This window comes from Nymphalis io, chromosome 16, assembly GCF_905147045.1.
Source record: "Nymphalis io chromosome 16, ilAglIoxx1.1, whole genome shotgun sequence".
In the NCBI taxonomy this organism is placed as follows: domain Eukaryota; kingdom Metazoa; phylum Arthropoda; class Insecta; order Lepidoptera; family Nymphalidae; genus Nymphalis; species Nymphalis io.
In genome coordinates, this window is record NC_065903.1 from 7,267,567 (window position 1) to 7,292,016 (window position 24,450).

The 24,450-nt window shown below is 32.6% G+C and overlaps 3 protein-coding genes across 4 annotated transcripts; 1 reads left to right on the forward strand and 2 right to left on the reverse strand.

Moving 5' to 3' along the window:
• Window positions 1-1,775: 1,775 nt before the first annotated feature.
• Window positions 1,776-10,350, reverse strand: LOC126774119 (type 1 phosphatidylinositol 4,5-bisphosphate 4-phosphatase). 2 transcript variants are annotated; one of them, XM_050495453.1, is made up of 4 exons: window positions 10,175-10,350; window positions 9,791-9,960; window positions 8,912-9,121; window positions 1,776-5,062 (listed from the first exon to the last, which is right to left on the reverse strand). In XM_050495453.1, the coding sequence occupies exons 1-4, from the start codon at window positions 10,215-10,217 to the stop codon at window positions 4,778-4,780; spliced, it is 708 nt and encodes a 235-aa protein (XP_050351410.1). In that variant the 5' UTR covers window positions 10,218-10,350; the 3' UTR covers window positions 1,776-4,777. The 2 variants fall into 2 exon arrangements, with proteins under 2 accessions (XP_050351410.1, XP_050351409.1); XM_050495452.1 differs by having other exon boundaries at window positions 9,791-9,972; window positions 10,175-10,344.
• Window positions 10,351-11,960: 1,610 nt separating this feature from the next.
• Window positions 11,961-19,579, forward strand: LOC126774111 (U3 small nucleolar RNA-associated protein 4 homolog). Its single transcript, XM_050495441.1, has 11 exons — window positions 11,961-12,207; window positions 12,280-12,659; window positions 12,737-12,918; window positions 13,352-13,542; window positions 13,914-14,069; window positions 14,204-14,537; window positions 14,848-15,031; window positions 15,411-15,634; window positions 16,324-16,506; window positions 17,631-17,720; window positions 17,928-19,579. The coding sequence occupies exons 1-11, from the start codon at window positions 12,107-12,109 to the stop codon at window positions 18,042-18,044; spliced, it is 2,142 nt and encodes a 713-aa protein (XP_050351398.1). The 5' UTR covers window positions 11,961-12,106; the 3' UTR covers window positions 18,045-19,579.
• LOC126774121 (uncharacterized) lies at window positions 19,559-22,564 on the reverse strand. The gene is made up of 5 exons (XM_050495455.1): window positions 22,391-22,564; window positions 22,050-22,156; window positions 21,831-21,944; window positions 21,196-21,334; window positions 19,559-19,883 (listed from the first exon to the last, which is right to left on the reverse strand). Exons 1-5 carry the CDS (start codon window positions 22,468-22,470, stop codon window positions 19,757-19,759), a joined length of 567 nt encoding a protein of 188 aa, XP_050351412.1. The 5' UTR covers window positions 22,471-22,564; the 3' UTR covers window positions 19,559-19,756.
• Between the last annotated feature and the right edge of the window lie 1,886 nt (window positions 22,565-24,450).

The following is a 24,450-nucleotide window of genomic DNA, read 5'->3' on the forward strand; positions in this document are numbered from 1 at the left end:
GTTCATATAAGCCATAATTTATTGATCTGTAATTGTTAAAACAAGTGAAATTTATTAAGGTACTTTCATCGTCTTAAATATAATAATACGTAAAGCTACAACAATTTCAAAAACATTTATTATAATAAATACTAAATTAAATTTGATTACGATATAATGTCATAAGATATTTTTGTAAGACGAATGATACGTCAATATATATATATGTGTACCGAAATCATGTACAATAAAACATTTGAAAATATTGTATTATTTTTAAACAATTTTTCATCAAATATTTATTTAATGAATAAAGATTAATTACCCATTTAAATTATATTTAATCTTCCCATAATAATAACATGAAACTTATTTATGTGTACTTGGATTTGACAATAATAACCATATTTTATTATAACAAGCCGTTATTTAACTTCGAAGTCACACATACTACCATACCAGTGTGACTCAAATATCGCAACAGAATTTTTAATTAGTTCTACTCAAACTATTGAGCTGAAATTATATACACCACTAAGGGCTGGTAAGAACACAACCTATTTATATAGTTTCTTATATATCGCAATATTCATGCCAATGAAATGGAAGCGTGTTTTTAAAAGGTTTTCTTAATATGAACATATTATTACTTTTTTTTCAAATACGAGAAAAAAAAGAGCAATGATAAGAGATCAAAATGAGTTTCGCTAAAGATAAGGCGCTAATTCTAAATAATTTTTTTTTTTTTTATTTCAAATTTGAGTCAAAGAATTCACAAGTATATAGGTGACACACCTTGAACAACGCTTATCTGTCAAATTATATTCACGATTATATTATATAATAGTAGCATTCTGTAAATGTCCCACTGCTGGGCAGGACCTAATCTTCTCTTGGTTTTGTCTCATTCTACCATGCTGTTCTAAAGCGGGTCGGTTATTAAACACATAAAGCGAAATTTTATTTGACAGAAGCGGGTATGCTTTTTTCACGATATTTTTCCTTATCACAGGACATGTAAATTCACCGTAACAGCCTGTGAATGTCCCACTGCTGGGCTAAAGGCCTCCTCTCCTCTTTTTGAGGAGAAGGTTTGGAGCTTATTCCACCACGCTGCTCCAATGCGGGTTGGTAGAATTCACATGTGGCAGAACTTCAGTGAAATTAGACACATGCAGGTTTCCTCACGATGTTTTCCTTCACCGTAAAGCACGAGATGAATTATAATCACAAATTAAACACATGAAAATTCAGTGGTGCTTGCCCGGGTTTGAACCCACGATCATCGCTTAAGATTCACGCGTTCTTACCACAGGGCCATCTCGGCTTTTTTATTCACGCGTTCTTACCACAGGGCCATCTCGGCTTTTTTTTTTACACATGTAAATTCAGACGGGTTTTATACAATCTTGGGTAAGAAAAAAGAACAATTTCCATTATTTAAATAATAACGCAAATCTTTTGATTATTTAAGCTGTGGTCAAGTATATATTCCACGTAGGCTTATGTTTGATGAAACTTTACAGAAAAATAAGCAATACACATTTCTGGAAATCAAATCAATATTTTTAGTACATGTAACATTTAATTTCAATAGCTAATGTATAGCTTCAGCGATTGAAATTAAACGAAATATTTTTGCACTAATTTTTAACACTATCGACTTTTTTCATGTGTAAGCTTTTGCGTCCATTCTTTAGATTATTTATTTTTTGAAAACAAGAAAACATTCTAACAATATATATAGTTTTAACTTATTACGGAAAATTAACAATAGAATTAGATTTTTTTATCACATTCGCTGAAACAAGAATTAAAATCTTTTCAAAATTCCGCAGTGTTAAAAAAATAAAATATAACAATTCGAACGTCTATTGAGAATCCAAAAAATAGGATCTTTAAAGTAGCTATATATATAAAGCTTAAATGAGAACAAGGTAAGTATTAAAAATATTTTGTTTATCACAGGTAATTGTTGATCTGCCACTTACATGAGTCGATTCCAGCAGTGACTGCATTGTCAAATGGTGACGCATGTTTGACTCATGCTTTATACGGCTGACCAAGACAAGTATAGAATATAAAAAAACTAACATTACAATAAAATAAAATAAAAATCAATTTAAATAGATTAATTTTAATAATTTATAATAAATGGCAATCGTTTAAAAGTATATATAATGTAAAAGCATGTAAATGTCTGACTACTGAGCAAAGAATTAAAATTTTGTCAAAAAAAAAACGAATTCACGGCTATGCTCCTATGTGGGTTGTGTACATTATATTACATTCATATGAATTCCAAATTAAATTTGTCGTTCTTCTTACAGACTCAAATATTGTGTTGCTATCTTTTCCAAATGCTGAAAGGATGAATTCTTTTGAAACAACGTTACGACTGCGTTGAACTGGAAAATTTAATAAAATAGTATATTATTATTTAGAAAATATATACCAAAATATAATTCCTTAAATTAAAAGATTTCCAGAAAAAATAAATACTTTTTCGTTTACTGAGACAAAATAAGATGAATTCAATTAAGTTAGTTATCTTATTCTTCTAGTCCAGACATTGCCTACTTTTTACTTTAACTAGCATTTTCCGAGTGCGACTTCTAAATGTAACATAAATTAATACGTCGCTATCCGTACTAACAATTGTTATTTGACGTCAGCCGTCTATTTCAAAAGATTCCATCATAACGACATTCGAAACCGTTAATATTATCGACATATTACAAACTCATTTAAACTTCAAAGTACTTTCTGAAATGGCACTCTTAATCCTAAGGACTCATTTCTACAACAAATGGATAGACAAAAACTTGTTTTATGATAAAATTATCAGAAGACACGAATCTTTCCATTCCATTGTAATCATTCAGAGACAAAGTTACTTTCCATTATTTCTTGTTTTGAAAATCGTCAAGTGAAAATTAATTTAAATAAAGTCAAATTCAAATCAATTAACCGACCTTATATATCGTTGAGCAAACATTTCTGAATACTAATAATAATCTTAATCTTTCAATATATTCAAAAACAATTGCTGAACGATATCAATTTAAAAAAAAAACATTCAACGCTATCACATATTAAATCGATTACAATTAAAAATGATTCATCGAGTGTGTTAAGGATCCATTACACGCTCATGCAGGCGCCAGTCGACTCCATAAGTCATTTGCATCATGAGTTGCAACTGACTTATGGAATTATATCGATATTTGGCGTCTACTAGACGATAAGTCTTGATTAGTTTGGGGGCAGTAACAGCTGGTCATCCTTCTGTTTAATTGTTAACTAATTTAGGGCACATGAGTTTGATTAAAATCGGTACATGTCAACCATCCATAAATTTAGTCTGATGCACCCATTAAATGTCAAGTAGTCAAAAAATTGTTCAAATAAAGATTTCTTTATTCAAATATTTTATAAATATGACAAAAAAATTAAATCGAATAATAAATCACTCAGTACATGATTTATTCGATTATGACATCGGTTCAGTTACGATTTTTATCCTGTAGCAGTTTAATCTGACGTCAAATTAAATAATACATTATAGGTTCATATTTAATGTAGTTTTTAAGATAATTTTGAAGAAAAAATCTCGAAAGAAATATATTAATCTGTGAGAAAGTGGTATTCATAATGTAGATTCAATTAGAAATCAATATTTGAAATTTAGAAATTATAATCAATGCTAAATCGAAGCAAAATTTTGTCTAATTACAACCTAAGCTTAATTTTTCAGGTTAGTTCAGTTTGAAAACGTCGCGTCACAATTAACGATGAGAATATTAAAAAGAATAATAAATTCAGTAATATAAAGTTCAGTTTACTTAATACAATAACATACAAGTATATAATATTACAATACATAATATATTCATTAATACCTAGCACATATACTATGTTAGTTTTCGTTTATCAAATTTATCTTACGGATTGGAAATACGCTTAATTTTTTTATTTAGTTATATTTTTAGAGTCGAATGAAATAAACTAATTATTCTTAAAAGGGCTACCTATATATATTATTTATTGTGAACGAGAATTATATATGAAATTAATTTTAGAATTTCTGACTATTTTTTTTTTGTTTTATTAATACTTCATACAATTTATAAAGGTATCTTTTTGACTTTAAGACACATTTTCAGCATTTTGATACATTCATTGAATCCAATACCAAATCTATGCATGTTCTTCATGTGTACAAGCCTTAAAGATAGATTTGAAAGATGTACTTTATACTTAACTCAATTTACAAGTGTCATTTAAATAATTTCAAAGTAAATAAATGTACAAATTATAGAGACATATGTACGTAAGTATTATCTAGTTGTAAAATACCAATTATCTGAGATTACAAAGTTTATTACATACTTTATATTTGTTAATGACATAGCATACGCATTACTAAATTCTTTACAATATCAAGTACTATCGTTTTCTACATCACCCTATGTAGATTTTACTTTAACATAGTTAAAATGTCGGAATGCATACTAACTACTGTTAGGTTACCAAACAATTTACTTCGGTAACAGTCAAAGCGATAAAAATTATATTTATAACTCTAAGCATATATCTATAGCGATTAAAGTATACAAACCTACTTAATTGTCATAAAATCAATTTGAAACAAAATAACACAGTCCACTTTTTCAATATAAATGGTTACACTTTTATCTAACAAATCCTATAAAATATATGTATACATAATGCAATATGGAATCGAGATATTTCCTAGTCATACTATCACAAGAACCGAAGCCGTTGCGTTAATGATCTACATCGGCCCTTCGATTTTACTCACTTTCATAGCGAAATAATATATGGCCCGGCTGCATAGAATAAAGGCGACTAAGAACGCCCCGACATACGCCACGTACACGCCGCCTCCGTGCGTCTTGGCCGCCGACAGCGTGCCGAGGGTCACCCCGAGCGCGATGGCGAAGAATATCAGAGCGAGCACTGCGAATATAATGCCTCGCATTCGGGCCATGCGCTGACCCACGGAAGATACTTTTCGGCAGTGGGGGCACCGTACTGGTGCATTTTTCAAAAGTTGATACTGAAATTAAAAAAAAAAAAGTTTAACAAAATCAGAAGCAATTTTTCAATTAATTTATTTTTAAAGATCAAAATAAATATTAATGGAAATACATTATATTATAGTTCCAATGATCTCAATTCAAAGTTTAAAAACTTTTATACCGTTGTGATAGATTGGAACATTTTATTTAACATTGCGAAATAGGTATATAAATACAACCGCGCTTCTAGTTCATCTACAATTTGTAAAAACGTATGTACTTTTAAATGGGAGAGCTTTAGACGCTGTAGAAGCAACATAATTTCTTGGTATCACCATATATTCTAAGCTTCAATGGGGCCCTCATATTAATAAATTGGCAAATAGCTCTGCAGCTTTCGCAGTAAAAAAAATTAGAATGTTGACTGATGTAGATACGGCTCGCCTAGTGTATTTTAGTTATTTCCACAGTATAATGTCTTATGGCATTCTACTCTGGGGTAATGCAGCCGATATTAATACGATTTTTGTACTGCAGAAGAAGGCTATTCGTGCAATTTATAACCTGGGCCCAAAAGATTCACTAAGATGTAAATTTAAAGAAATTAAAATAATGACTGTCGCTTCTCAATATATATTTGATAATGTACATAACATTACATAACATTTACGCAAAAACCTAAAACATTTTCCTAGAAATTGTGACGTACATACTGTTAACACCAGGAGCAAGTACATATAAACTTACAACCACTCTTACCAGATTACACAAGGTTAGTAAGTCTTTTATGGGACAATGTATACGCTTTTACAACAAGATCCCAGATAACGTTCAAAAATATTTAATTGTGAAATTGAAAATAAACGTTAAGGAACGCTTGTGTGCTAAAAGATATTACATATCCGATGACTTTTTAATTGATTGCACACCTGGGAATGAAACGATCGCCTCAAGGTTATTTCAAATAAAAAAAGGTATATATAATTTGGCTATTGTTGTATATTACTTATTGTAAAAGCTGAGATATAAAAAAAACCAGCTGAGTTTCTTTCGCCGGTTCTTCTCAGGTCTGAGGTGTTTATTTCCGAATCGGTGGTAGATTTATGACAATCAATAAGTAAGTGTAACGCTTCTATATTGAATAAAGTTTTTTTGACTTTGACTTGGACAATAAAAATAACTCGTAGAATATCTAAACATGCCCCTTGTCAAATATTTTCCATGATACAATTTCTTAGAGACGACGATAAAATACAAATTTAAATTATTCTTAACCTTATTATTTTGTGTCACATGCCATTGCAAAAAAGGGTTTCTTTACAAAATATGTATTAAATATTTAGTAAGTTGTGTGTTTTACTTTAAAATATTGTGTAATTAAGACTTAACTATTTTAAAGAATTGTGTTATACCAAGTCAAGGTGCAAATAAAATGGATTATGACAATTCTTTGCTTTATATATTGTTTTACGATAAATATTCAATAATATTCTTTACTTTTTAATCTATCTACAGCTCAGGTGCGAGGATAATGTATTTGTCCTACTTCTAAGTGTATAGTGGCTAACAGTCTTAACCTATTTCGATAAATAAGCAATGACTGGACTTCAAAAAGAAATGTGTGTAGTCTATAATATTATTATGACTATAGAATTTTAAAATATCAAGTAGGTATTTGATAAAACCAGTTTTTAAATTTAAAATATAAAAATAAAATTAATTAAAAAGTAAAATTATTTTTTATTTTATTGTCGGTAGTCGAGTTATTTGGAACCGTAGCTATTAAATCTATAATTTGTAAGTGCCTACATTATAAAAAAAGTTAAATTACCGTTTAATTGAAAAAAGTTTATTTTTTTAATGTTTGCCATCATGTCTGTTTGCTCATCTGTGTGTTGCAATAACAATAAATAAGTCAGTTTTAAATAATTATTATATTTCTATATATTACGCTATAGGAACACCAAACAACAGATACGAAATTAATTTTGTCGGCAGAAAAAGTTATATTAATAACTGTTCATCATCATAAGACATTGACTGATATCATCCAGTTTCCCGGTAATCATTCAGTGCTGATAAATAGACGAAATGGCATAATAAGTTATAATATTATTATGTGACCAATTAAAGATTTTCCATATTTTTTTTACATACATTAAGAATAAAATCCTAGTAATAAATTATTATTTGCTAATCATTTCGAATTTGATCGCTTTATATATAGAATCTATATTTAATACCATGCAAGAATTTTTACAAAAGAAAATTGCTACTTGTAATATTTTGTCTGCTGTTACGGTGTTACATCAATGACACGGCGTCATAAGTCACAGTGTAAATTTGAAGCAAGCAATACTAAATTTACATTGTTATATATGGTCAGCATTTACCGATTATTTGGTGAACTTCGTAATGATAAATAATGACGATTATAATCACTTGCTGTTGCACTCAGGAGTAAATTGGTCTCTAAAAGCCGGAATTATTTTTCCAATCTTTTTGACTCGGGACATTCTTGGCACAGAAAAGTAAAATTACGCGATAACCAGATTGTCAAAAAATGTCATCGGTTATTTGAAAGACCTGTTTAAATTCACGACAGGCTAACCATGGTACCATGCCTTCAATGAAAAGATTAGGAATCTGATTAGAATCATCAAAATAATTAACACGATCAGTACGCTCGATGCAGTGTTACGTGAATTGCGCACACAAACATAACAGTGAGTAAATTTTAGGTCAGGCGTAACGCACACATGTTTACGTAAATAGTCAACTGTGCCCGATCGACCCGTTCGAATATTCCATGTTGTTATGTAACTAACATCCTTGACGAGGTCCAAGGGATTTAATAGTTCAGAAATTTGAAGTATAAGATTGTATGACCTCAGCTGTAACTAATTCTTCTGACGATTTGATCTAAATATATAAATAGTCTAATTTAGAAACTAAAATAAAAATTATACTTTTAAAAATGAATTGTATAACGAAGATCATTAAATCAATTTGATTGTATCATCTTGACAAACGAATAAACAAATCATACTGAAAACATGATATCAGAATAGATACGAAAAGGGTGAAAATACGATTACAAATTTCAAACCAAGATACTACCGAACGATGTTTTTAATTTAAAACGTCAATTTTTCGCAACTATCTTATTTATATTAAACATAAAGCCTTTTATTATTTGACATAACGAAATATGTAAGTGAAAACTTCTACATTTTCTACTTAGCTTAAATAACAACGCAAGCTATTAATTCCAGTGGTCAGCAAACCATGCAATATTAATACTGAGTATTGATTATATACACAACAGACGATAGTTATATAATGTCTAGAAGCATATAACAATCTGTTATAATTAAGGAATAGCCCAATTCCATGTCGTATTGTTACACTGTCTCTTATTTGCGAAATAATAAATCCAAACAGTTTTAAACATATAAGACGAGATATTCTAACAGCTTATATATATATATATATATATATATATATATATATATATATATATATATAAGCTGTAAAATACTATTACTCATACTAGTTTACTATATTATAAAAAAACAAGAACCTACTTATATTCAGTTATGTCTTATTGATCCTCACATACAAGAGTAGCGGTCTTAGTTTAAAGCCTCCTAATTTTTTTTCTATCTGTGGCATTGTTACACAAAGTAACTATTGTGATTTAAATGCATGATTGTAAACTACAAAGTCAGCTGTTGATTATTAAGAAATTTATTCAGTTTCTTAATAATCAACAGCGGTATAGAGGAAGGGGAGTAGTACATCAACAATTAGAAACAGTTATATTTCAGAAGGAATAATTAAAATTAAAAAAAAAAACCTTTTATTATTATCAAATATAAACTTACTAGGAAAGTGTCTTGGCAATGTGCACAGATAACCCTGCACATGCCAGGTAAAGTCGGCACGGGGGGTGTCACAGGTGAAGGAGCAAGATTGATGATCCTCTTGCAGTCAGCTCTGGGGCATGCAATACGCTGTGACGAAGACTTGCAGATCAGCAAGCAATTGCATGGACAGCGGACATACTTTTTTCCTGGTGGTGCATTTCTTATAGGCTACAAGACATAAAAAAATATTGTTAAAAATATATATAATATTGTTACTTTGGTATATTTTTCAAATTTATATCTAGTTTTGTATATTTGTATTAAGACAGAAAAGAAAAAAATTATATTTTATTTCTTAAGATTAACATAAACAATAGTTTCAATGATCTTAATTATGTGTCAGAGAAATTACACCACACATATGATGTTATTGGCAATTTCCTTCTAATGTTTATCAATCAAATACAAAGTAGCATATGAAGCTCAATTTAAATGTAAAATTATTAATTTATCTATATTTAACTGCCTAACTATTTTTTTAAGAACATTTATTTATTTAAGGTAATTAGTAATTTTACCATCATTAGGTTTGATGTAGTAGTATTATGTGTACAATTTTCTAACATATTAAATGAAGTAAAAATCATATAGTACATAAGCAAAATTACATAGAAGCAATTGTATAATAGACAAAAAATTACTTGATAGTTGTTTTATAAAATATTGTAAATCTTTATATTTGTTAACAAAATAGCGACAGTTTAAATATAAATGGAATGAAGAAGAGTTTTAATTCAAAGTAATATTTAAGAGTTTAGATTTAAATGGGTAATAAGATATTACTTATGGTAAGCTTTGCATGAACAACATTTATTCATTAAAACTAAGAAGACTCACCGTTGCTTCATTGCAATCAGAACATTTTACAACATGTTGTTCTCTTTTCCCAGAAATATCTATCATAGCTTGACACACGCGACATGTTACCATCGGCAAGCCTGCTTGTTGATACGGCGGAGGGAGCTCGTCAGGCCCAATCGGCGAGATTGTGCTGACATTCTCCTCTTCTGCGAATAAGCCTGCGTATATTAACTATAATAATACGTAACTATTGTTACTATTACTTTTTAAGTAACACCTGTACTTGCATAATCCTAAGAAGTTACTGGACGACTTGATCACTATCAATTTATCTTTATTACTTTGTTTAGCAACAAATAAAATAAATAAAAATTTGGTTGAATCATCAGCTGTCAAAACAACAAAATCGCAATTACTTACCTTCATTTAGAAGTGGTTGACTTTCGCTTTGTCCGTCGCCCATTTTAATACTCAATAGATTTACAGCACAAGATGTAAATAACTTTATATAAATCAAGAATTCTTTCGATAAAAATTAACATACCAGTTTTACTACGATCGCAAAAAAAACTAATTCATATTTCACAGATAATGAAAATTAAATAGTAGATGCTAGAATTTAATTAAAAAAGCATAGATAAAAATATATCCAATTCGTATCTTTTTAACTATTATTTTTAATACCAAAAAATATCAGTAATTATTGTTTTATTTGTTAAAATAAGACTTAAAAAGACCGTTAAACATATGCCTACAACTAATACTAAAGTTTTATAGCAGATAACCGCAATACTGTCTACAATGATTCTACATCTCATTTCTTATTTATTTAGGTACTTATTATATTGTAATACATATTAAATCATCGATCAATCAATGACTATTATAGTATTCTCGTTATATTATACGAGTAAAGTATTATCTGCCTCGTTGGTCTAGTAGCTAGATATAAGGCCGCTGACCCGGAGGTCCTGGGTTAAAGTCGGGCCAATAAAAACTTATTGGAATTTTCTGTCAGAAAATTCTCAGTAGCAGCCCGGGGTCTGGAAGTTGGAAGTGAGTACACTTCTGTGCCTCAGAAAGCACGTAAAGCCGTTAGTCCTGCGCCTGAATTCTTTCCGGTCGTGTCGGATTGCCTTCCCATCGGATTAAGAGAGCCAGGGATAATAGACGGTGCACTTGTGTATGCGCACACATTTGTGTAATATAGTATATACTGCGCAGTTGACTAATCTCTCTTGTGATTGGCCACCGTGGCCGAAATCGGTCTGGATGACCTTTTTTTTCAAAACATTAGACAAATAAATTTTAACGAATAGTTGGTATTTTATATTAAATTAAATAAAATTAAATTTTATAGAACAACTTCGAGAAGGAAGCCGATCGAAGAATTCACTTGGGATGGGCAGAATTTGGCAACCTTCGTCAAGTCCTCAAGTCGTCTATACCGCAATGTTTGAAGACGAAAGTCTTCAACCAATGCGTCTTACCTGCCATGACATACGGTGACGAAACGTGGACACTAACTGCGGGACTAGTCCACAAATTCAAAGTCGCTCAGCGTGCTATGGAGCGAGCTATGCTCGGAGTATCTTTGAAGGATAAGATCAGAAATGAGATTATCCGGAAAAGAACCGGAGTCACCGACATAGCTTGCAAAATTAGCAGGCTGAAGTGGCAGTGGGCTGGTCACGTATGTCGTAGGACCGATGGCCGTTGAAGCAGACGAGTCCTAGAGCGGAGACCGCGAATCGGCAAGCGCAGCGTAGGGCGCCCTCCAGCCAGGTGGACCGATGACCTTAAGAAGGTGGCGGGCACCAACTGGATGCGGAAGGCGGAGGACAGGGAGCTTTGGCGCACCTTGTGAGAGGCCTATGTTCAGCAGTGAACAATGGTTGGCTGTTGATTGATTGATATATTAAATTAACTGTAAATGTAGTAAATTAAAAATAAATTAAACAAAACTTATTAATACAATATAAACTCCAACAACGCAATGGTAGTTTAAAATATATTGAAATATGGATTAATTAATTTTATCAACATACTGTTTCTCACATATTTTTATAACTCTTGGTTTATTCAAAGTTTTGTAGATTATTGTGTTATCTGTATTTGACAATAATAATATCCTTCGGTATATTACGTAGACAGAGAAACAAATTAAAAATTTCTCTGTCTACGATATTATCGATTCGATATCAACCTAATGTCAGCGCTGTCAGTATCATGTGCGCAGTGCGACACCGCATGTTGATTATTATTTAATTTGAAATACATATAAATATTGTATTACGCCCTAGACGCAATAAAATAATATACGCAAAAAATCAATAAGTGAAAAAATATACGATGGCCTGTAAACTACACCGTGTTCGTTTTTATAATCCGAAACCAGAGCAAATCAATTGTGTATCTTTTAATACAAAAAGCAAACACTTAGCACTGGCAAGGTACATTTTGTTTCTAACTAAAGAGTGAATATGTAAAGGAAGTCAGTGTTTATTGTTGCATTATTTTTACAGGCAGGATGCGTCTATTGAAGTATGGGATTTAAACTATGCACCTTTTCTTCTTAAATTCAAACCGGGTGAAGCAAATACTTCTGTAGAAGCCCTGGGATGGGTTAACCATAGATTACTCTCTACAGGCCTCGGAGGGGCTTTATTAGAATGGGATATGGAGAGTCTTTCAATAAAATTTACAATGATTCTAACTGGCTATGCTGCATGGTGTCTAGATGTTAATTCAAGTAATACTCTAGTAGCAGTAGGAACTGAACAAGGCTATATTAATTTATATTCAGTGGAAAATGATGAGATTGTTTACAAAAAGATTTTTGATAAACAGGAGGGAAGGATTTTGTGTTGCAAATTTAATAACACAGGCAGTGTATTAGTAACAGGTATTTTTTGTGGAAAAAGTATATAATATTAGACAATATTTGATTTATAGCTTAAAAAATTTATTGATATTTTCTAGGATCTATTGACACAATCAGAGTGTGGAATGTTGAAACCGGTCAAGCAACATGTCGAATGTCTGTTAGTAGAAAAGCAAAGGAAACTATTGTCTGGTGTCTTGCTGTTCTGTCTGATAATACAGTCATTTCAGGAGACAGTCTCGGAAGGCTTACTTTCTGGGATGGTAACCTAGGAGATCAGGTAAACGAACTACTACTATAGTATAGCCTCTTCCAACCACACGAGGAGTAAAGGCAAATAAACAACTTTGTCATTGAATTAATGCTGGTCTTCGGGCAAAATTTCATTCATTATGGATTCGCAAAATAAATAGCGTTTTGAATATCAGCAAAGTTGTTATAGAAACTTTCAAAGTGAACTTAAATTAAAGTGACATAAAGTATTGGTCGAGGTGCATTGTTATTGAAAGTAATAGTAGTTAAGATTTCTTATACCTTCTTATGCTTATGGTGGTGACTACTTATCATCAGATGGCCCATTTGCCAGACCACCTACTGATTTTATAAAAAAAAAATCTTGATTGGAATAGACTAGGGTTATATTACAATAGTCATACATTTTTAATATGAATAAATAAACTAAAGCAAATTATTTTAATTTATTTTATTTTCAGATCGAGTCATATAAATGCCACAAGTCTAATATATTATCAATAGCAGTTTCTGATGATGAGAACAGCTTGTACTGCAGCGGAGTTGATCCAATTATTATGAATTTTGTCAAAGTTAATTGTAGTTCTGGAAATCAATCAAGTGCACAATGGGTGAAAAATGTGCAGAGAAATATACATGAGCATGATGTGAGGTATTGATATTCATTGGACAACCATATAATATATAACCAGCTGAGATGCTGATTTGATTTGACGGGCCGGTTTGCGTGGTTGGTAGATACTTGCCATTCTCGCCGAAGGTTGTGGGTTCCATTCCCACCCAGGCTAGACACCCGACGTCGTCTACGCCGAGCGAGATCGGCCCTTTTCTGTTGCTGCTCTTCTGTCTAGCTTCCTTTTGTGAGACCGTCAAGGTCCAGAAGCAAGTTACGGACATAGCGTCCCTCCATGCTGATTCCCTAATTATTTTATTCTGAAGTATGGTGATCTGAATCAATTTGGAGTTTTTAAAGGTGGATATAAAATTATATAAATGAGTTAATAAAATTGATGTCATTTCCAGGGCTCTTGTAATACATGGTGATAAGCTAATATCTGTAGGAGCAGATGGTTATTTAACTCTTTCAAGCTATCCACCAAAATGGGTGATGAGAATTCCTCCTATGGTACCGGCACCAAGATCAGCTGTTTGTCCTCAAAAGAAATTACTATTATTAAGGTAAAACATTAAACATTGTAGTAAAAAATTAAGCATATTGGCATAAGCATTGCATATCATATTTCATAAGTAATAGTTGTAATTTTACACTTGTAGTCTTTATTAAATTCATCAGATAATATGTTTTATTTCAGGTACAGCAACTATCTTGAAGTTTGGAAACTTGGTTCCTATGCAGTAAATGACACTGGAATTGTAGCAGTGGCAAATTTGAATCAGACCGTAAAACAAAGAGACCCTAATAATGAACTTGAAAAAGATTCTGAAATAAGTGCTTTAAATAAAACAGATTATAAAACGGAATTACAACAAACAATAAAGAGTTTGAAACTAACAGAAGCACCGATTAAACTTGTGTCGATTCAAACAAAGGGCAAGAAGCAATTAAAATGCTTTGAACTCTCTCCAAGCGGGGAATTAATTGTATACTCCACTGACAATAACATGACATTGTTAAAATTGGAATGCGTAAGTTATTTTTTCAAATCAATATAAAAATGTAGTCTATATTAGCGGCTAGGGAGCATTTAGCATAGCATTTCGGTTTATGATTTGCTCATGTTACGTATTGATAGCGATTAAAGTTCACTTTACACATAGGATACAAATTATTTTAGTCTAGTAATTAAGATCTTAAGCCACAAATATGTATTTATTTTGTCTGATAAGAAAATTTTTTGGAAAAAATTATTAATGAAAGCAATCTCAAAATATTTACTTAAAATAAGTAAATGAAATTGTTGAAGATAGCTGTGGTTCATATTATTTAATATTTTAGGATGATGACCAAGCCAATATATCATTGACAAAAGTGTTAGTCAGTGGTCTTGAATTTTGTGACCGCGTGGCCTTCACTGAGGATTCTCGCATGATGGTCGCTTACAAGGATGGAGAGTTGAAAGTGTTACAAGTGGACCCTGAAGCGGGCGCCACCGTAGTGCAGAACATTCCTTGTGAAAAATGTAAGTAACTAAAATAAACGAAACAATTTTTTTTTAAATATTTATTTATTTATTGATATAAGTAATACTATCGACATATTACCAAATTAACAAAAAATAAAAACCGCCGTACTACGTTAGTCCGGTGTGAGACACCATTATAGGTATTTACAACAATACTATTAATTGGCACTACAATTAACTTAAATCAATGAAGGTTGAAAGAAAAGAAAAGAAAAAGAAACTTAAAAAAAAACTAATTCTGCTACTAATTCAGGGCTTTAATTAAATATATGATGAGTAGACGCTACGGTTAAAATAATATCTCGATACGATTGGTACGATATTTAAAATATGGGAATTATAGAGTGACTATTGGACCTTTATTTTCTTTTTCTAGACCTCGGCTCGAAATGTATTTTACATCTCCATATATCAAAAGACACTCCATCAAAAACGATTTACCTAGCGGCGGCTGACACGCTGGGCGATATCACCATATGGATAAAGAAGGACAATAAATTTAGATTCTACGTCTCATTGCCGAGATACAGATGCGTGCCGTCCGCCTTGACCTTCGACAACGAGGAAGAGAAACTCATCGTAGTTTACGTCGATCAAGAGGTATGAGCCGATTATTATTTTATTCGCTATTCGCCTATTCGAATAAAGGTCATATGTGCTCCTAGTGTCTGGCATGAGTCTGACGATTCCAAGGCCATTAGTAATACCACATGAGTAAATACCTCGAGTTTCGAGACTGAGTTTAAAACCAGTTTTCTCACGCTCGGCAATTTTCAATGTCACGTCAGTAAGAAAATCAGATAAATAATTCGTTTATAAATATTCTCATATGGTAACACTACATTTTTTTGACATTGCCCTTGGATAATACATACAATGAAAGAAAATCATGTACTACCAGCGAACAAAAAAAATACATACGTAAAAACATAACAGAGGATTTCAAATTGTCAAATGTGCAAAGTATACTGAAGAAGGTAGAGCTTTGAAACTATTCAAAACGCATATTTACGTCAAACAACGTTTTATCAACGTTATTCGCAATTTAATTTTGCTGACTGTCGCTTGACAACTCATGCGGAAAAACGGACGGGAGGAGAAATCTAAGTCAAAGTATACACCACACGTTGATTTATCACTAAGATTCCGTCTCCGCAAAGTAAATATATCTTTCCCCGAGCAAAGAATTCATTTCTGTAATAAGCTTCCGCAGATATTTCAAAGTTTGCAACTCCAATGTTTCATCTGTTCGGAGTGCGGACCGATAATTACTATACGACAACTTCCAGCTGATCGAGTACGACCTGGTGAACGCGAGAATTTTGAAGAACTCGGTGACGGAGAGCGAGCCGTGGCGCGCGCGCACGGCGGCCGTCGTGGCGCTGTGCGCGCCGCCCGCGCGCCCCGCGCACCCCGCGCTGCTCGCGCGCGACGACAGCTCGCTGTGGCTGCTGCGCACCGACACCGCCGAGGTAGCGCCGCTTACTGCCACCTCGGGCACTGCTGGCGCACCGAGTTTTTTTTTATAGTATAGGTTGCTGGACGAGCGTATGGCCACCTGATGGTAAGTGGCCACCAACGCCCATAGACATTGGCATTGTAAGAAATGTTAACCATCGCTTACATCGCCAATGCGCCACCGACCTTAGGAACTAAGATGCTATGTCCCTTGTACCTGTAATTACACTGGCTCACTCACCCTTCAAACCGGAGACAACAATAACAAGTACTGCTGTTTTGCGGTAGAATATCTGATGAGTGGGTGGTCCCCTCATGTGGGACCTAGACGGCCTTGCAGAAAGCCTTACCACTGAGTAAACTTATATATAGGAACGTCGAAGCTTTTATTATGTATCACGATGTTGTATCTAAAGAATTGTTAATGTATCGAGGGAAGTATTTATAATTTATAGCGAGCATTACAAGTCATGTCTCCGCGAAATAAATGAATTCTAAAAAGTCTGATCACATTATGTATGATATTAGTACCAAGCGTACTCGTAAATAAAAACTCCAGAAAAAGTCACTGTGGACATCATCTATCGAGATATGCATTTCTTTAGCGTCAGCTATACGAAGCGACTTAATAATAAATGATTAATTAATATAAGTATGGTCCTTTATTATCACACATAAATATATGTATATTTAGTTTTATATAAGACATGGTATAGAGGGTCTTAATTACATTTATATGATTAGTTACTTTCGCTCACGTGTTACGTGTGAAACTTGTCCCCAAGTTTTACATCTAAAAATGTTACTTCATACAAACATACATAAAATCAATAAAAAAATGTATACCAACACCTACCTCATATCCTATCAGTTATTACTTACACCGTTGTTTGCCTGGAAGAGACCGCTATGTAGCGATAAGGTCGCCATAATTGTACTTTTATTTAGGCAGTATACATGTTTTGTATTTTTGTCTTTGTGGTGTACAATATAGTATAAAGTAAAGTAAATAAAATGAAATAATTAAAATTGATAGTTACATTCGCATTTATAATATTAGCACTTTCACTGCCGTCAATAATTAAACGAAAGATTTCAAATATGTATTTATTAATTTAAATTAATATTTTAATTTCAGGTTGATACCGAAGGACCGACACCAAAGAAAATGACAAAAAAAAAGAATCCGATACATCCTCACTCCCAAATTAGAGTCATTCCTTTGAAGGTAACAATAATCAAAATGATATTTCCAAATATTTCAAATATTAGCAGCTCTATTTAATTTATAAATCTTATATTTATGTTGCATTAGTCAGACATTACACTTAAAGAATTAACTAAAAGATTACTAGATTTCTACACGAGATATATTTATATTTTAATGATAGTTTTTTTTTTTTATAATAAGTATTTTTTAACTTCATTGTTACAGTACTTGGCTGATTTCCACTGGCTTGGAGACGACGAAGCTGTGACGATAGAAATTTTACCCGAAAATATTATATCCCAGCTGCCTCCCGTGATAGCCACGAAGAGGCACAATGTTTAAGCGGTGTTTAATATATTTAATATATAAGTGTTTATTGTACTGCTAAACGTGTTTGATTCAATGTTTATTTATCTCTAGTCTGTGTGTAGTATATGATAAAATACCAATTTTTATTGATATAATTAAACTTAAAAATAAGTTATCAAATTAGACAACCTTTTTAAGAATAAGATTTTATTAAATGCATGTAATAAAATATACACATAATATAAGGCCGCTGGGAGAATGCCGTCCTGAGGTCCGTTTTTTATGTTAGAGGTGGTATACGGTCAGGTTTACCTGATGCAAAGTGACTACAACCACCTATGGACATCTGGAACACGGGCATGCAGGTGCATTGCCGGCCTTTAAAGAATGAGTAGGTTCTTTTTTTGAAAGTTCTTAAGTCATATCGGTCTGAAAAACCCCCGGCAAAAGTTGGTTCTTCTGGAACCAGTTGTGTAGTTGTGCGAGGCAGGAAATGTCTTAAAAATCCCACTGTTGAGGATTTTCATAAGGTGGTATGTAGGGAATTTAACACGATGTCGGGCAGTGAAATTAAGTGGCCAGAATTAATTCAAACAATTCCTCGGAGCATTCCCAGTGAAAGATGCAATATCGCTGCGCAAATCCAAGGGTTAAGTCGCTCGAAAAGAGCTTGCTCTTCGATAATTCGAGCCGTTCTACGTTGATTGCGATCAAATGGAAGACGCTGGTATTGGGGAGCACCCGCCTGGAGATGACAGCAGTACTCTATGTGAGGCCGAATTTGCACCTTGTAGAGTTTTAGGCATTGAGTCGACGTTAAGTACTGTTTCACCTTGTTGAGCACACCAAACTTTCAATTTGGCTTGCCCTTCCAATTGACTGCGGAACTAAACAACGCTCGAAATTTTGACTCGAAATGAGAGCTGACAGAAATTCTTTAAGACATCTTTAACAAGAGACTTTCCAATGGAAGACGCGCTAATTCTAACAATGTGCTCCGACTTCGCCTTATTAATAACGTTTTTGAAGGACCAAGAGATAGAGTTGTATTCGTCGCTACAGCCCAGGCCTGGTCGCAATAACCAAGGCTGGATTTGTCGCAAATGGGAACCGCCGAGTACGGAACTTTATTCCGTAATTAGTTCCAAGCCCTGAAGTACCACATTGGTGGCCGAGTTAGCAACGGTATCTAGATCATCTGACGAAAAGCAAATTCGCCACCATGCTGGTAAGTTGCAAAAAAGAACTCGAGTGATGGGTTCCACTGTCAAACTTCAGGAACGCATTCTCTCAGCTATGAGATTTTAGTAGATTGTATTGTCACTGTGCAAAACTTTAGCTTTACTTGTTTGAATGGACCTGGTTTACAATTCAGTTGCAGGGTTTAACCCATATATAGCAGCTTATGTTAGATATAAGCGTGTAAGTATAAGGAAATGCATGGTTAGGTTAAAAAAATAATACCTTAACTTATATTTCAAGTAACTATGAAACAAATTCTAGTAGTACATACTTACTATCTATGTTAGCACTAATGTTATAATTAATGGGATGACGTCACTCACTGCACTATTCTCTGGAAATAGCACAACAATGGGTTATGCAGTCCATACTTGAAATTCATTTGACTCTGGAGGAGTCCGCAGTGTACGTCCAGGGATCCCAAACAGAATGAAAGTAGATAGCTGCGCCGCCGTAAACATCCCTGAGCCGCTACAAAAGCGGGGAGGCCAACAGTAGAATGTTTATAACTTCAACGAATCAAAATCGAATATTGTTACATCTTGTTGTTGTGGGTATCCCCAAATTTTATCTGTGACGTCACACCTCGCTGGCGGCAACTTGTAGGATATTGGGTCACCATCCACACTCCTGAAGTCATTGTTTATAATCTTATAGTATCAATAAATTACAAATAATACATAAATATAACATGTAACTTTAATTAAATGTAAATATGAGGACTATCGCGCTTGATTCGCAGTGAGCGGCGCTAGTTTATAGTAAGCGATTCTCTAGAAATTTCAAATGTCACTGAACGTTTACTGTTTGCGAGCTTTTTATCGCGGATATTCTACTCTCTAATGATTATTGTAAAGATTAAGCCATTCTTGTTTAATTATGGCTGACAGACAGCTTAGACGAGTTATGTTTTTCGAACATGTATGCTCTCCTCTTCGGAACAAAAGTAACAAGCGTAACACTTAAGGAATAATCAATATTTCTAATTTAAAATAATACCAAATTCATTGGTCCTGTCGTACTAACTAATATATTTATATTCTACCGCAAAACAGCAGTACTTGGTATTTTTGTGTTCCAATTTGAAGGGCGAGTGAGGCAGTGACAAAAAGGCACAAGGGACATAACATCTTAGCTCCCAAGGTTGGTGGCGCATTGGTGATGTAAGCGATGGTTAACAATTCTTACAATGCTAATGTCTATGGGCGTTGGTGACCACTTACCATCAGGTGGCCCAAATGCTCGTCCGCCTTCCTATTCTATATAAAAAAAATAATACAGCGGCATAATAAGTCAGCGACAGGTCCTTATGCGCTAGTGTCGCCAACTGTTGAGCGACTAGAAACGATAGCCCTCATTAATGCGTGTTGTAATATTAAAAAATAGTTGCTTAATTAGTTCCCGATCTTCAGTGGAAACACACATTCCGAATCTGTCGGCTTCACTTTACTCATACTTTGAAAACAGGAATTCAATGTGCTTGTATGAGTTTTCATGAATAAAATATATTTAAATTCAATTTTGTTTTATTTTCCAGTCAGAAGTCATAATATAAAATTAAAGTTTAAATCTTGCCAGTAAATGTTAATATAGTAAATGGTATCATTACAATTGTTAATATAGTACGCAACGTGTATATAACAACTTTATATAGTGTATATAACAACTTTTTGTCAATATTATCATATAGGATACAAATAAGATATTCAAAATGCTTAGAGAATGTGTCGTATGTTTACTGCACTTTTGTTGATCATTAAGTACTAAAAGTAATTTCGCAGGTCTTGAAATTATTTAGAATTATTCATTTATAGATAACGTTGTATATATCCTATTATATGATTCTGTAAGTTATATAATATGTCTTAATAATAATGAGATGCATTTTGTCAAAATGTTGAAAAGCTAAGACTGTTAAACTTATTTAAAATTTCATACTGACCCCAAGAACATGACCGTCTGTTTGAATGGATTGTATAATTGTCCTGGCGGTAGGGGAGGATGGATAGGATAGTCGCGGGATGTTTTCACTACTGGTCCGAACTTCTCCAATGAGCATCGCGCGCGTCGACCAATAACACCTAGTAAAAGTAAAGCAGCATCAGATAAATACCACACAGCTCGGCAAATGTCACATTCATGTTAAACACGACATAAATAATTTTTAAGAATTAAATATGTGATCTTTGCTTACGTTTACGTACGGTTTGTACTGATGGTTTCTCATCTTTATCTTAATCTCTAAATTATTTTATATCAATGACATACATAAATATTAAAATAACTTTAATTATATCGCATTAATTAAATTAGACATAGTTGTAGGTCTTTCTATTCAATTATTTTATCGCCAAACATTAAACATTCATACATATTAACATATTACCAACTGTGAAACAGCCAATGTGACAGGCATAGTTGGGAAATCTAATAACTCTTGGTTGACATCGCGATGGTGTAAAGAGTGATATATTCGTCTTGTGGTGCCAAATCCGTGGTGGTGATTACTATCAGAAAGTAGGTTTACTCGTTTGCCTGCCTACAGAAAAAAAAATACTTTATGATAACTTAGTTTACCAGAGCTTGTAATTGGTAGTGGTGTAGGAGACGGGTCAATATTGACGGAAAGCTCTTTCTCAGGCTTGCAGCTAACTGAACGAACTGCTGCTCGGTATTCATCAAGGGACATTCCTATAAATTCAAATAAAAAATTGTAAAATTAATAAATTATAAAAATTGTAAATAATAAAGTATAAATAAAATAAATGTAATAAAATATATTTTTTGTTTACAAACCTATTTTAAGTGCTTCTTCCTCTTGCATTTCTCGAACGCGTTTGTGGAAGCCCCATCTTTGCTGCCAGAGGCGCGCAGCGTGTTTCTCTTTTTTACTAACTGATGTACTATAAAACGAACGCACAATTTATGCATATAATTATTTGGAATAAGAATTAATAGCTTAATGGTAAGTAATTATTTGATGTAACCACAGCAACGTTTGCAGAATTAAATTTTATGGTATAAGTATAATTATAATAAATATGATTCTTATAAAGTTTGAAACAGTTTATTTTATCGTAAGCGACAAGCATTACTCAGCTATAGAAGATAATATTAATAAATAATTAAAATCTTACAGAATTCCCTGTGCTTTTACTGGATCAGTAGAAGGTTCTCGACGAATGCCAACACCTGCAGCTTGTGTTGTATTTTCCATTTGAGTTTGTAGGTTACATACAATTAAAATGATTAAAATTGAATTCTTTATTTTATTTGTAAAAAGACTGATTTGACTTGATTTTCCTAGCTACGAGTACAATTGATCAAACAGTTTCGTTGCCGTAATGATGGCTATGGATACAGAAACAAACTATCGTGGGCTGAGTTCGGAAGAAAACAAATGAAATAGTTGTTAGTAAGCCTATTGAACGAATATGCCCTTAGCTAGAGCTAGATGTTGAGCATGAGAAACAAAGGAGTTGAGGTCCCTAACTATTTTCCAGATAAACTGAACAATTTCTTTCATTAAATTCAACTCATTCATTATTGACACCTATAATTTATTGCAGAACAAATCAAATTATTTTAACAAACATATGGAGATGTATTATAATATAAGGATTATACTTGCATTTTACTATCTTTTCTTAATATATTAAATACATTTAATCCTCAAAATTGGGATATTTTTTGTTTTAGATATTTCCATAGTGGAGGTCACGAGACAGTAATCCAGATACCCTCCCCTAAATCCGGCCCTGTCTATGCCTATATACATCAATCATTTTTTGACTTGCATTACTCACTATAAATACAACGATTTTAATCTCAACAATTTAATCTAAGTAGCTTCGAAGTAAATGAAAATATTACGTGAGTAATAATCCCTAGTTTTGGCAATACATAAATTCGCGAGTATTTAATAGTAATTAGATCACGAGCGCGAATTAAAATGATATGCAAATTACTTCATGACTTTTCATTTTACTATTACGTTTTTAATATTTTATTTATTTATTTATTTGGGAAACATACAGCACAATATAATATATAAACATTTGGTAACAAAATAAGTCTCACATAAGCCAACAAAGTTTCCACTTTTACATTCAAACATGGAGTGAACCTAACAATAACAAGTTATTTAACAATTAATTAAAATATATGAAAAGCATTTAAAATGTAATTTAAAAAGCAGAACAAATAAAAATATAGGAATATTAATCACAATTACAGTTTTTTAAGGCTTCTAAGAACTTAAATAAATTTTCCTTAAAGATATCTATATTAGAGTAGCGTTTATTATAATTGTCACATGCTCTTACCAAAAAGCGATTTTTAGCATAGTTCGTTCTACACATTGGGATATAAAAGGTATGTTTTGAACGGGCAATGGAATGTGAACACTTGAAATAAATATTGTTGACTAGGTACATTGAATCGACAAAATTATTTACAATTTTATAAAGAAAAACCTGATCTTTGTATTCCTGCGTTTCTCAAGCGACAAAATATTAAGCTTATTAATAGAATTGGACCCAAATTTACGCGTTAATCTTCTAATAAATTTATCCTGTACATTTTCGATAGCCATAATATACTTAGAGTATTGTGGATTCCAAACCGTTAAAGCGAATTCCAAATTAGATCTTACATACGAATTACACAGCACATTAAATGTATTGATATTTTTAAAGTCTCTTCCCTGGCGAAATATGAAACCCAACATACTGTAAGCTTTTGTGATAATTTTATTCACATGTCTGTCAAATAATAAATTAGAATCTAGAAGCACTCCTAGGTCCCTAACCTCGGTTACCCTCTTAACTAAATGGTTGGAAATTGTGTAATCAAATAAAATTGGATTTTTTTTTCTAGAAAATGTTATTATATAACACTTATCAAAATTAAGATGTAGGCCATTAGATGAAAAATATTGCACTAAAATATCTAAATCATATTGCAAATTTGAGCAGTCATCACTTTTTTTATGATTTTAAATAGTTTTGTATCATCGGCATATAGAAGTATGTTAGGATTATGAAAATTTTTCAGCATATCATTAATGAAAATGTTAAACAATAGGGGATCGAGGTGAGAGTCCTGTGGAACCCCAGATGTTATTGGGACAAAACTAGATATGTGTCTTTTGACAGCAACTGCTTGAGTTCTGTCACGGAGATATGATGTTATCCAT